This window comes from Parasteatoda tepidariorum, chromosome 8, assembly GCF_043381705.1.
Source record: "Parasteatoda tepidariorum isolate YZ-2023 chromosome 8, CAS_Ptep_4.0, whole genome shotgun sequence".
NCBI lineage: Eukaryota > Metazoa > Arthropoda > Arachnida > Araneae > Theridiidae > Parasteatoda > Parasteatoda tepidariorum.
Genome location: NC_092211.1, coordinates 91,404,619 through 91,419,051, shown reverse-complemented (window position 1 = coordinate 91,419,051; position 14,433 = coordinate 91,404,619). Strand labels below are relative to the sequence as shown.

Genomic DNA, 14,433 nt, shown 5'->3' with positions numbered 1-14,433 from the left:
TAATAATAAGACATTTATCACTGGTAAGCTTAAATATGTATGAGTTTAATATATGCTTACATATTAAGCTCTTTATATTTAATGAAAGTAACATATTATTTAAAAAAATACAAAATAACTGGGCTTTGATCACTTTAAATCAAACGTGTAACTATAAAAAACATTATGTGATATGCGACACTGTGAGTTGTGTATAATACGTATTTTTAAAAAAGGGCTTTACCTATTTACTGCATTTTATTATTCTACTATTGAGAGAATCAAGATCTATGACCTCCAGAATAAAGGAAGTATTTACGGACTTTAATCTCAATAGAATATAAATGTATTGAATCAATTTTTCATGAAGATGATGTACAAAAATGTGAAAAAATAAATTTTAAAATTCTAAAAACTATCATGAAAACCGAAGAATAAATAACGAAAACTAACAACGAAATGTTAAGAAAATCCGATTGATGGAAAATAAGAACGGTTGTCACCCCAGTTTCTCTTTCCAGCTATAGCAATCACTTCAAGCGTATAAAAATTGGCTTGTCTCAATCTTTTCGAGTTAGTTACAAACGTTTTAATAAGATTCCTCTCTATGGGGAGTATATACTCTTTTGGGCACACGAGAAACTTGGCGAAAAAAATCTAGTTGAGTTCCGAATTTTGTGATCGCTAAGACATCTCATTCCTTTTCTTTGCTCAGTGGCGTTTTCTACATTTTATCGAGGCGATAATATGCACATTAACGACTTCCGTGTAGTTAAAGTTCAAAAGTTTCTTCCTCGCAAACTTCTTTTCATTTTGTTGATTGCTTGTCTGTAGTAATTGATTCATAAAATATTAAAAAAACAAAATTAATCATAGTAAATGACATGACGTAAATTTCTTCAATTAAAAAAATATTTTTAGCTGTCTGATTATTAGTCCTCAAATTTTAAAGATGTCGTTCTTAAATGTTTCTTCGTAACTTTTCATTAAACTAATAGATGGCGCTACAAAAAGCGTGTCTAAATATTTCATTTTTAAATTTATTATATTTAAACTTTTTTAATCTTCTTCAGAAAAATGCTTCGAACACATAAAAAATTATAGCCTCAATATTTTAATTTAATAGGATTACAAGAGGTATTAATAAGTACTAAATAAATACTCTGAAATATATTTTATTAAAAATAATTATATAGGATAATATATAGTATTTATGATACTCCATAGATGACGCCACTAAAACTGCACCTTAATTTCTTAATTCTATAAATTATACTATTAATTAATTTTTAATTCTATTACAGAACGCTTTCAAAATATGTAAAATCATATCATATTTCAAATAGATTTTAATTTTTAAAAATGTATAAAGAAAAAGAAAGCTTTGACTTATACGAAAAAATATACAAATAATAACACAGCAAAATTTATTAAAAAATTCTAGCTGTACAATTTGACATTACGCAAGTGTGAAATATTTCTGCAGTAAATATTCTAAATAAGTTCCAATCGAAAATTAAAAGATTAAAATTTTCAAGAAGAAAAATGCTTTCATGGCAGATATTCAGTAAATTTTACTTTGAAAACAATATTCTTTCATTTAAAGGAAAGCGTTTGGTATTCAAATAATTTTTTGAATAATTTTTACCATTATAGTGAAATAATATATTTGTTTTGAACTCTCTCACTCTCTGAAAATTTATTTAAAATTTTAAAACACAGTTACAATTCTTTTTTTATTTTTATTAATTTTTTATTTATACTCATTTTAAACAGCTAAAAAGAAGGAATTTTTTTTAAATATATAAAAAAATTCCTTTATTGCATATTTAATTGAAAATAAAAGTATGTTAAAAATACTTTAATACTAGTTTCTATACTAGTTCTATGATTTGCAGCTGCAAATCATAGAACAGACAATTTTTTTTTTCGTTTTAGTTATTTCCTCCACCTATTTTATTAATTTCAGTACTAACAAAATAATCGAATTAAAATAACATTAAGTTACAAAAAAAATGGATAATTTAATGATAAAACGACATTTAATATAATATATCTTTTATCATAAAAAGTTTAGAGAAGCCGATATCAAAATCTAAAACGACACATAAATAGAATATTTTTATTTTAAATATGGATTTTGTCTAAACTTTACAACCGTAGTGCATAATTGAGTTATACATTTAAAAAATATGGAGGCGCCGGGTATCGATCCCGGTACCTCTCGCATGCTAAGCGAGCGCTCTACCATCTGAGCTACGCCCCCGATGATTGCTTTGAAAATTTTAATTTAAGCTTCATAAAGAAACAACTTTAACAAAGTGTTTGTTATTTTTTAATCATAATGTTTTTATAACATTCATTAATTTATTTTTAGAATGGAATAATTTTTAGAATTCTCAGGATTTGTCATGGAAATAGAAAAAATATTGATAATTAAAATTTATTTATTTAAACTGCAACCGTTGTATATGCATTCCTGTTCCATGCTGAACATAAAAACAACTAGTATAAACAAACACCGGTTCTTTTGTATGTGATTAAGTTAATCGTTCTTTTTTTCACGAATTGTCTACAATTAATATTTGTTATGGAATCTCATCTGCAGTTAAAATTTGTTACAAAACAGCGGGAGTAAGTCTTTTTCTGTTTTGGCGATAGCTATTGTTATATGTAATTTTAACTTGATTTCCTCTATTAGCGTTTATAACGTGGACATTAAATCTCAAGTTGCTGTATCATCAGTGCATTAAAGTGTTCTAAATGTTTATTTATAATCTGTGAATACTCAAATAAATCTGGTAAAAATTACAAAAAAGCAGTTGGAGTTCTTGATTTTTTTTAAATGAATCATTCAATTGAAAATAAATTTATAAATATATTTTTTAGGATGTGATTCTTAAAAAGAATCTGATTTAAATAATAATGAAAATGTTATCCAAGGAAATAATAAAGTTTAAATTATTATATTTAAAAATAGACTATTAAATAAATAAAATTAGAGAGTAAAAGTGGATAAGAGTAATATTAAACTGATGAATTATAATTTTTCATTAGCTTTATGAACTTCATAAAGACTAATAATAACTTTTTAGTTTGAAATATTAACTGTTTAAGTTGTTTTGAAATAATCGAAAGTATTGTTAAAGCATTTTATCTGATAATTTAGTCAGTAAATATATATAAATATATTAAATCCGATTTTATTTATATTTTTGAAGAAAATCTTTATTTTTGCCAACCCTGATTACTACTATTTGTATACTCAAGTTATGAATATGAATTTCAAGTTATGAATATAAATTTTAAGTTATGAACTCAAATTATGGATAAAAATTTCAAGATTTTAAAAATATGTTATATTTTGGAACTCTAAAAACTATTAAAAACGGGCTATTTAAAATAATACTAGAATAGATCATTCTTTATAAATTCTCCATAGCTGCCAACTCTACTGGATTTTGCCAGTTTCTCCTATCTACTGATTTAATAAAAATTCTCCTGGTTTTTGTACATTGTAGAAAATTCCCTAAAATTGAGTAAGTTTCCCTAAAAGATCCCTATTGAAATCGAAGTTTATACAGATAATTACTTTCTGGAATATTTTAAAAAGTGTCACTAATACACGATAAAGCGAGCCTCATTTTTAAAATTCAGTTAACTATCTTTGATGAATAAAATGCCTATTCAAAATTATGAGTTAAAATATTGCGTAACATTTAAAGACCATTTAATGTGAAATCATAACTGTGGAAAATATTGCAGTTTTTCTATTTTGATGGCCATAAAAAGATCCCTATTTAGTAGGTATATTTTGCAACAATTATCATGAAAATTATATTGTTTCATAAAATCTACTGGATTTTTTCCTATCCCTGTTGGCAGCTAGGATTTTCTATCTGTTATAAAATGTCACTACAGTGACAATTTTATAGATATGATGATTATTAATTAATCAAAGAAAAATAATTTTTTAAAAAGAACCTGAATTTATAGAGCGAATTTTTTTTCAATTGCACTTTTTTTCTTTTCCAGAGCTAGCGAACCAGCTGTTTTTGATGTTTTAATTAATACAATATTATAAATTTTAAGTTAATTATATTGTAGATGGCATTAACTTTTTTTTTCAACGCATAATCTATATTTCTAATTATGTTTTCATGATTGCAGGTATGCAGTTCCAGATAATCCATTCTCAGTTCTTGATTCAGTTTCAGTGAAAGAACTGAATCAGTTGATTAACTCATTATTAAAAGGTACAATATCTTGTTTTGTTCATGTTTGAATTGCTCACTGAAAACATCTGCAGGGGTCTGTGTAGAAGAAATTTGGGTCCGTTAACAGACCCTTCACAAAATATAATTTCATTAAAACAGACCCTTCACAAACTATTTTAACTTAAGAACGGACCTTGACAAAGTGTTTTTTCTTATAATCGGACCCTTCACAAATTTGTTTATCTTCGTTATTGTTTTGTTAATCGAATGTACCATTCCCAAGGGAAAAAAGATAAAGATAGATGTAAACGAATTAAGTTTTGTCTTCGGCAGACGCTGAATATTCGTCCGAAATGAATATTCTGCGTTCAGCAGTATAGGCTAAATACCAAATATTTGTATGTTGCTTCTCTAATTTAGAAGCAGCAATTGCTGTTTATTTTTGAAAATTTTATTTTTTTAATTATAGTTTTACAGTGTTGAGCATAATCTTGTATCTATTTACAATTTAAAAACTCCTTGAAAAAGTTTTTTGCAATAAGGGCCGGACCCAATTTTCACAAATTCATAAAATTAGGACCCTGGTTGAAAGAATGTAACTTAACATTTATTTTATATTCGCCAATTACGAATATTTTTTTCACAATTTTATAAAAACAGACCTTCCACAAAATGTCTGGACAGACCCCTGATCTGCTGGAGTCAATTTGTTATTACTTATTTTGTGTTTACATTGTGCCTGAAATATGAATAATGGTTTTACTCTATTAACATTTCATGTGCAATTCCTTGTGGCAGAATGTTTTTGAGCTATCTGCGACAAAACTCTCTTATACTAATATCTTTCTGCAATCCACTGTGTTTGCAAACAACAAAGAAAAAAAACTGTATATATTTTTATTTGAACATGTAATAGTTTTTTATTCCAATATTATGGGTGATCATCTCCATTTTGTTAGGGGGGGGGGAATACAGCTTATTTCCTTCTTCACATTTTGAAAATAGTCATCACAGTAAAAGTAATAATTAAAAATCGTGAAACCCGTAGTAGTAGTTGTCAAAAAAGATCAACGACGAAATCGCACAAATCGGACTCCTCATATGCATGTTTCGTTTCTAGATTAGGTTGTTGTGATAAATAGTATCATCGTATAAAAAATATCGGATTTAAACACTATGAAGAAATCAATAACTGCCAAAAAAATGATAGAATTATTGCCTCAAACAGTAAATACTCAAATGCACGAAATGTATTGGAATAAAAATCAATATCAATAACTGCCGAAAATCTAATCAAAACATTGTATCGACTTACAATACTATCAGCGTAAATTGGATGCGCCAGAAAATAATTATCTAAATGGATGGTTCAAATTTTACGTATAAACTTCTGTAGAAAAGAAAACTGAAATTTTTTTACTTTTCAAAAACATTCTGCAGCAATGTCGCTGTGATTCTGCCACAGGTGAAAGAGTCAATTTCTTGTTACTAATTTTGTGTTAATGAAATATAATGCATGAAATATCAATAATGTTTTTATGCCATCAATACTTCATATGCAATCAATTATACATTGTTCTATTTTAAGTGAATTTACTGCCATAATTGTGTGAATAAGATATATTTTTCCGATTATACGTTTTCATGCATGCAGTACCTTTTCATGCATATAGCAGTATTTGAATCTGTAATAAATGCATACCTGCCAAGTCTCCTGTATTTTACGACTATCTCCTGTTTACCTGTATATTCTCAAATTTCTCCGTATTTGTTGAAGAATTTATAAAAAATTGGCGGTGAAATATCCTCTGGTAAAATTACTCAAAAAGTAGTGCTATTGCCAGTACGGCAGTATGTTTAGTGTTAATAGTTTAAGTACCCCTCGCGGTCAGGCAATGCGTGGAACGTTTTTGTGGTTTTCCTCTCTCTATAACAAAAATGCGGTAGCATCAAAAATTCCTCCACAGAAGGCAAATTTCTCCCAATATTTGATCTAGGAGTTCCCTTATCTTCTGGATTGGGTTCAAAATTACAAGGCTACAGAGTGTAACATTAGTAGCCGCGAACCCATAAGCGGGTCGGCTGTTTAACAACGGTTATAAAATAATTTAAGTAATTATGAATAATGGTTTAAAAAAATCTTCTTTAGATTAAGATTTATATACATTTTACTTCGCTAACTGTAAGTGCTGATATTATTTCCTTTTCTCTTTTTGACTTACATGTTTATGCATGATGTATCAAAACTTTACGCATAACCTCAAATATGTGGTTAGTAAAATTTTCGTTATTTCATTTCTCCAATGTTGGCAGGTATGTAAATGACTTTTGCATTTTTGTGGTAATTAGTTTTTTTAGTTATGGTAATTTTAAAAAGGATTTATATAAGTACCAATGCTTCAGCCAATTGCATAAGCTTTTGCAATTACACTCCATTTTCTTCCTTTCCGCATTGAGGCTCAAATTTTCTGCAATTTGAAAATGTACATTGAAACTTTGTACCTTCTTGAAATTACTTCTAGACATACGTGTGTAAAGATAGGCTCTCTGCCTTGCTCATACAATGACATCATAAATTTTTGTTGTGCTCCACCCAGATCAATGTTGTTGGTCATTAATTAATGAAAAACTGTACAAAAAAAAAGAATCATATTTTTCTTCTATTTTTATATCTGTTTGAACTGATTGTGTTAATTTCCATAGTTGCTACTTAAATTAGTTGTAAAATACAGAGTTGCATATTTAAAACAATAAGCTATAGATTAAATCAAATTTTAATATACGGGCTTTGTTATCTCTCCCTCGATAAGCTCTTGCACCTACTTTGCAGTATTATACGGGATTGAGTATGTTTCCTTGTGGCCTAATAGTAAGTTTTGTAATGGCATCATATAATGAATATCAGGATAAGAAAAGACATGGGCAAAGACTATATGAATTTCATACGAAATTGTCATAATTTGAATGTATTTCAACTAGAACTGCGTTATGTAAGAAATTTTATATAGTTTGTTAGACATTGCTGTATAGCGATCTATTACAATATAACTCTTTGAAAATTATCAATCAAAAATAAATGAAAGGAATAAATCTATAACAAAACAAAATGCTAATTCAAAAACAACAAAAAATGCATAATACATTAATAGCATTGCTTAATTTTTTCAATTAAAACAATAAAGAGGGATTAATTTAAATAAAAACAGACACAAGCTTAATTAAATTTTTTTTAATTAAAAATGTCTTTTATTACTTTAAAAATAATAATAAAACTGAAACGAAATATTTTGCGTATTAAAAATAAATAAAAAGCTAAACAAGGAAATATTTGTTTGAGTAAAACATATGTTAAATTGACCTTTTATTTATTTATTTAAAATAATAATATTGTATTGACTAATGATCAAATTCCATACCTTATAAATATTAAAATTAACGTAGGTCTTGTTTTATTTATTTATTATTTTCTTTTTTGAAAATAAAATAGACTTAAGATTTATTGGTTTAAAAATAATACTGATTACTTAACAACACATATTGAAAGAGTTTAAAGAAACATTTTAAAAAATGCTGAATTTTATAGTGCTATTGTTAAATTATTGAAAAGCATCAAAACATTGCTTAGCTTTTAATTTAACTGAAAATTTTTTTTTATTTTTACTAATAGCCAATTTTTAAAAAATAAATAAATAACGCAAACTTTCTTTTAATTCTCTCAAGAGTAAAAACAAATTTAACATTTATGGGCTTCAGTTTAATTTTTTTTATAATTAAAAAACGACTGAAGATTTATTGGTTTAAAAATAAATTAAATTTTATCAAATTTTTATACTTACGTGCATTATATAAATTTTTTAAAAAAACTAACTTTTTCTAGCAAGGTGTAAATTACCTGAATACAAAATATCCCTATTCTATGGCTTAAATGAAAAAATTGATTCAAGGTCATTTCCCCCATAAAATGCGTTAACCAGCTTGAAATGTTCCGAAATATTTTGTAAAATAGGGAATGTGAATCGCTAAGAAAAGTTCCTTAGATAGAAAATTCATTTCGCTATTTGGAAGTTAATTTACGAAGAGATTTCCAAAGTGTTCTTGGTTCCTCGAAGGAAAAAAAACAACACAAAATAGGGAAATTTGCAAAATAGAAGTGCGTTAAAAGGAGTCCGACTGTATTTCAATTGCATATTTTATTGCTGTGACAAATTAATATTTATGTAGATGGAAGAGAAGATAAAACAGATGAAGAATTTGACTTTTTACTTCTTGGAGAATTGGTTCGTTCTTCATTGGCTGACCATTTGGTATCCAAAAATGCTACAAGCGTAAGTAAAACACAACAATTTTCTTCTCTTTTATTTCACATTTTTTAATATTTTATTTTGTTGACTGACTTTTTTTATACAAAAGTACTTAAGTTTTGCCATTTTGCTGATGTTTTAAATTAGTATTTCATTTAGAATAAATTATAATAATTTTTTTTTAAATAAAGAAATTTCACGAAAAATAAATTTGATAAATTCTTTGCTGCAATAATTCATTGAGTCAATGTCAAAGTTATTATTTCATCAAATGATTGACCTATCAAACCCAGGCACACGATCGGAAAAGTTTTTATTGTAAAGCAAGTATGAGAAAACTTATGGCAATGTGGCATAACTACCACTTCGATTATTAAACATAAATTCACTAGTATATAAGACTTGTAAACTCTATTATATCTTGAGGTACCTTTGGCTGGATGAAGGTTGGCATTGTCGATAACTACACAACCCACAGCACTGATTATGATCAATGTCCAGCGAGTTCTTTTAGTGACTAATTATTCAATTGGTTTTAAAACGTCATCTTATAAATTTAAGACTAATTTCTTGAATTAATTAATGAAAGGAGTAAAATGGTATTAAAATTCATAAAGAGGTTTCAAATCAATCTTTTTCCCTTTCTGAAAATGCAAATCCCTCACAACTTCTTTAAAAAATTCCTGCTCTTTTGTGACATCCTTGTATAACACCACTGCTACAGTAGCCCTACACTCAAGTGATTGCCCCAAGCAACTTCTTTTTATTTCAGAGTATCACTAAATGCCATTTTGACTGTATTGGTGCTAACCAAGCAGTCGTGACCCCTAGTGGGCATACTGTAGAGTCCGTGGGTAAATGTGTGACTGCCAGAAAATCTTTCATATAATAATAAGCTTAATAATTGTTTTAATCATTTTTATAATTGAAACTAATAAGTATGATTAAATAAATTTTTTAAATTGTTTCTATTCTTTTTTTGGAGTTGCTGAATTAACATTCATAAATATATTCTTTTAGGAAGCTGTCCTTGAGGTAGAATACTTTGTTAAATATCCAACTCCTACACCGGACGACAGCTTGGCTCATGATGATTGGGTTAGTGGAGTAAATGCTACAAAAGACTGGTGATTTTAACTTTTTATTATTATTATTATTAGAATTTTATTTACCTCACTTTTGTTGGTTCTGCTGTTAACTTGCAAGCACCTAGTCCCACTTTTAGGGCTCTATCTTTTAACACCTTGGTCAGACGCCTGAGCTTCGAACTTTCCTGCCACAAGCGAGGTGACTTAAAAGATTTAATGTGTCAATTGCTTTTTTCGGCCACCGTCCAACTAGCTGTAAACTTGCAACTATGTTACTGTGTGGCCATTTAGTAATATTTAACACACTTATTTGGTTATGTTTTTATAAATTTCTTTTGTGAGTGTTTTAATGTCCCAGTAGCAGAATTTGAAGAGCATCTTTATAAATTCAAATTTGGCTGCTTCCTCAATGTAGTCAGACAGATATTAATGTAACTTTACTTTTCAATCCAGATTTTTCTAGGTAGAAATATAAGGCCCTTAAAATTACGCATAATGTTGTTTAAGTTGAATTTTATGCAATGATACTAAAAAAAATTGTCTCTATAGACTATTATTAACTTACAGAAGAAAAACAACCATTTTTTGTTCTTTGTGGTGTTCTCCCAATTCATTTTTTCAATTTTTATTCAATATAAATTTAGAAAATCTGTAACTGTGCTAGACTTGGGAAATTGCAGGTCCTTTGGGCCTAAAGTTTGGTTTTAATTTTGCCTACATAAATCAGCTGATGTGCTATGATTTTTTTTTCTGCGATGAAGAATTGCACACCACAATATGGAGTCACTGCAATTTTCTTCCCTTTGTTTGCTTTTTAAAAAGAAAACTTCAATAAATCTGCAGCGCCTGCTGCTGTGGCACAGCTAGTTTAATGAATGAGGAAAGAGAATACTATTTCTCTCTTTGTACTGTTTAGACTTGATTATTTTATGTGAGCAGCAAATTCTGTTCTTGATGTCGATTATCTTAATTTTGCTAAAGAAATCTTTCACTATTGCTAGTGCAATTTAATCATCATGGCTTTCCATTTATGTTAAGAAAAATGTTTGTTTTTTTATTACAACTGAATCTCGAAATGAAAACACACATTTAGTAACCCCTCTTTGAAGAGTAATTCACATCACTTCGCCGTTGAATTTTTTTCCGGTTTTTAACTGCTACAAATTTAAAGTTTTTTTTTTATTGTGATGATGAATTACAAAATGCAAGAATAATGCCCATAATGTTAGAGTTTGAAAAATATTACATATTCATTTAAGAAATTTTTTTATTTGATCCAATTTTTTTTATTTTTTGTTGAAATTAAAGCTTCTGTTACTTTAAATTAGCAACACATATATTTGTTATTAAGTATTTTGCAGGAAGAAATTAGTATTAGAGAGGTCTGTGGCAGTAAGCCCGAAAAAATTCTGCCTCAGGAAAATAAACATAGAAATATGTGCATGCTCTGCATTTTACAAAAGCGACCACACACCATACTAGCCACATTTTCACTGCCATTTTAACTTGGACTTCTTTGGATTCTTGACTATTACTCTTAATAAAAGGCATTTTCTGAAATGCTTTAGTTGTTGATTTGCTCAATTGCCTTATAATTCTTGTTTAGTGCATATTATTGTCATGCAGTAAACTGTGTCCATACCTAATTTTATTTATTTCCCTCCAAGTTATTTGGGAAAATTTTAACTTAATTAATCTTAATTTTCCCCACCAATGTATATTAATTTGGGAATATTTTATAATTTTGGAAAAACATGCAATGTGATGAACAATTTTACCATTCAATTTTCAAGTGTTTTTGACTTTCAATTTTAGTTTTTTTTCTTTCTTTTTTTTTCTTCTAAGTTTGCTACCTTTCNTTTTTTTTTTTTTTTTTTTTTTTTTTTTTTTTTTTTTTTTCTAATTTTTTGAAAGTATGTGACATTTTTATTCAGGGTGTGTAGCGTTTTTCAGAAATGCTTATTTTTGAATTTTGTTTATTAGAGCATTTAAAGGTGCTTTTTTCAATAGGTGTTTTTAAAAGGTACCCAATTTCCCTTTTCCAAAATCAGATATATATTCTTTGCCATGTCGATTTTTGCAATGAATTATCCAAAAAGCTTGGGTATCAAATTGTTCTATTTAATGTTTTCACAATTTATTCAACTACAATCCATTTTGGCGTACCTTCAGCTCGTAGCGTCTGAAAGCGTCGATCATTTAACATGTTTAGTGAAATACTTACGGGTCTGCATGTGCATATACTGAGCTGGATTCAATGGTAAGGATTCTTGCTCTCTTATGTGCAACTCTGCTGCATTTTGAAAGGCATTCTCAATTTCAGACTTCATTTTCTGCCCTTTGACATCGAACCGAAAAATCTCTCAAATTTTTGCTGTTCACAAAGGAACAACTAAGCAATTGCGATTTTTTCCCTAATTACAAAAGGGAATGTTGTTTCTCTTGTTAATTTCATAATTGGTGAAGCGCCATCGTCTTCATCACTGGCAAACTAATGACTTTTTGTGCTTTGATATTTATAGAACAGTGCCATAATCCTCGAACTTAATATGCTGATCTATTTTACTATTTTAAATGTAGTAAAAATTTCAAGTTATACAGATTTTTTGATATTATTCAATTATCTCAGATTTGTTGAATATTTTGCAATTTTTTTTTAATTGTTTCATTAAAAAAATATATTAAATCAAGTAACATTTATGAAAAATTATTGGAGCCATTCATTAATTCACATTTGTAATATGAATTATTAAACTTTTCATAGTTTGCTTAGTTCTTTATATATCTTTATGAGTTTGGTATGATCAATAATATTAATCTTGTTAATGTTTTTTTGAATATGCTTTTATAAAAATACTATTATTTAAATCTAAAAAATAAACTCTATAAACTTTTTAAACAATAGTTGAATTAACTGAAGTTTTGAATTATATTTTTTTACGTAACTAAGTAAAGTAATTATTAATTTAAAAAATAAAATGAGCCATTTATTTTTTAATATATTTAAAATTGTGCATAAATTTTATTTATGGTGGCTAATATAATCAGGGAAAAAAGTTTTTTTTGTCAGAAACAAATTATTTTATCATAATCATGTAAAGTCATGAGGAACTTTTAACAATAGAAAGAAATTTTTTTTATTTGTGAGTGTATCCTAATTATCCTTTCTTTTTTCTTATTGTTTTAAAGGTGCTTATTTTTTGTTAAATAATTTGGCTACTCATCTTGTTATTATTTTTAAAAGTTTGTACTATTTTTTGCAGGATTCTTTCAGGCTGTTATGATAACACTGTTCATATTTGGAGCATTGATGGTGAGCATAAATTAACTATACCTGGTCATTCAGCTCCTGTTAAAGCTGTTGCCTGGTTAAAACATGGTAAGTGTTTTTTTTTTTTTTTTAAGAAACTTCTTTAACCCTTTAACGCACAAATTTTTTGAAAAAAAAAACGGCCAAAAAAATAAAACATTTTAATGTAAAAAAACACATTTTCAATTCTTGCTTATATTCGAGTGTGAAAAATTATATCAGCTTAAAATACAATGCCGCGAATTATCTTGAGTGTGCACAGTTTGGCCTGTTTAGCACGCTCGAATGCACAAGTTAAGATGTTAATGTGCATCAATTTTTATTTTTACGTATGTTTGCTTCATAGATATCACTTCATATTTACAACACTTTTTAGATCAAATGTTTCCCCTTTTTAATTTTGTTTAAAATCTTTTATCTTCTTTGCTTATTGTTTTTTATGTATATACAGTGAACAAAAAAAAACCTGAATAACTTTTCATTATAATGATCAGATTTTGACGTAATGAGTGTCAATATTAATAGTTTCTGGGGGTGACTTCAAATATGCTTATTAATAAGTGCTAACTATTGTTTAAGTTGCAAAATCAGACACAAAAATGCACTCGAGATAGCAACCGACTGTGTATGTGTGTGTGTATATATAAGTACACACACACACAAGTGTGCAAAATCTGTGGAATGCATTTTTACCTTTCTGTGGCCTTGTATAGTTTGTCCCCATCATTCTTAAACAAGCCGACATATAAGTAAGTTTTCTTCCTGCTATTTGTTCGGAAATTTAACCTTCTTCGATTAAAATTCTAAACTTTGCACACAGCTCAGTAGAGTATTCCTATTTTTTTCTTATTAATATTTCAAGTTGTGTAAGAAAAAATTCTACAAAAGCAAATATCAATGTTAAATTCATTTGTATAAAAATTATTATTAGAATTCAGTAATTGAATATGCAAATTCTGTACTTATTAGGTGAAATTGTATTTTAACTGAATATTATTACTTTGATGTAAAAAATCGGCTAAACACTAATAAAAAATTATGTTAAATACCTGACTGATATGAAAATTGTATTTCTTGTTGATAAGCATACTAATCAAGTTTAGAAATAGGATTATCATACCTGCCAACATTTAATCACTTTCATTATGATTTTTCCCAGTGGTATTATATGGAATTAAAATTTCAATTTTTAGCAAAAAAATACGTTGTATTTGAAAAGGCTTAAGCTGACAACCATGATATTAATGCATGCTAATATATATTCTTAATTTTTTTAAGAATAGTGGTGATCAAAATCATTTAAAAATTAGGTTTATAAAAGTAAAAATAGTACATTTTTACTACCACTTTAAATATAAAAATAAAATTTTACGCCAAATGCGTAAAAGTTGGCAGGTATGGATTATACATTATTTTATTACATTTCGAATTAACACTGTATGAAATTGAGTTTAACCAAAGTGTTTTGTATGCTAGTATATATATATATATATATATATATATATATATATATACATACCCGAGTTTACTCGAGATAA

At 27.4% G+C, this 14,433-nt stretch overlaps 1 protein-coding gene and 1 non-coding gene across 2 annotated transcripts in view; one reads left to right on the top strand and one right to left on the bottom strand.

Annotated features, from left to right (window-relative positions):
- Positions 1 to 2,172: 2,172 nt before the first annotated feature.
- TRNAA-AGC (transfer RNA alanine (anticodon AGC)) lies at positions 2,173 to 2,245 on the bottom strand. The gene has a single exon. It is a non-coding gene; the product is annotated as a tRNA-Ala (tRNA).
- Positions 2,246 to 2,447: 202 nt separating this feature from the next.
- The window catches only part of LOC107446556 (ribosome biogenesis protein WDR12 homolog), a 42,291-nt gene continuing 30,305 nt past the window's right edge, over positions 2,448 to 14,433 (top strand). The window contains exons 1-5 of the mRNA XM_071183977.1: positions 2,448 to 2,613; positions 4,150 to 4,235; positions 8,418 to 8,521; positions 9,518 to 9,624; positions 12,849 to 12,964. Of these exons, the coding sequence (XP_071040078.1) occupies positions 2,570 to 2,613; positions 4,150 to 4,235; positions 8,418 to 8,521; positions 9,518 to 9,624; positions 12,849 to 12,964 (457 nt within the window). The 5' untranslated portion in view covers positions 2,448 to 2,569. The remainder of the gene's footprint in view (positions 2,614 to 4,149; positions 4,236 to 8,417; positions 8,522 to 9,517; positions 9,625 to 12,848; positions 12,965 to 14,433) is intronic.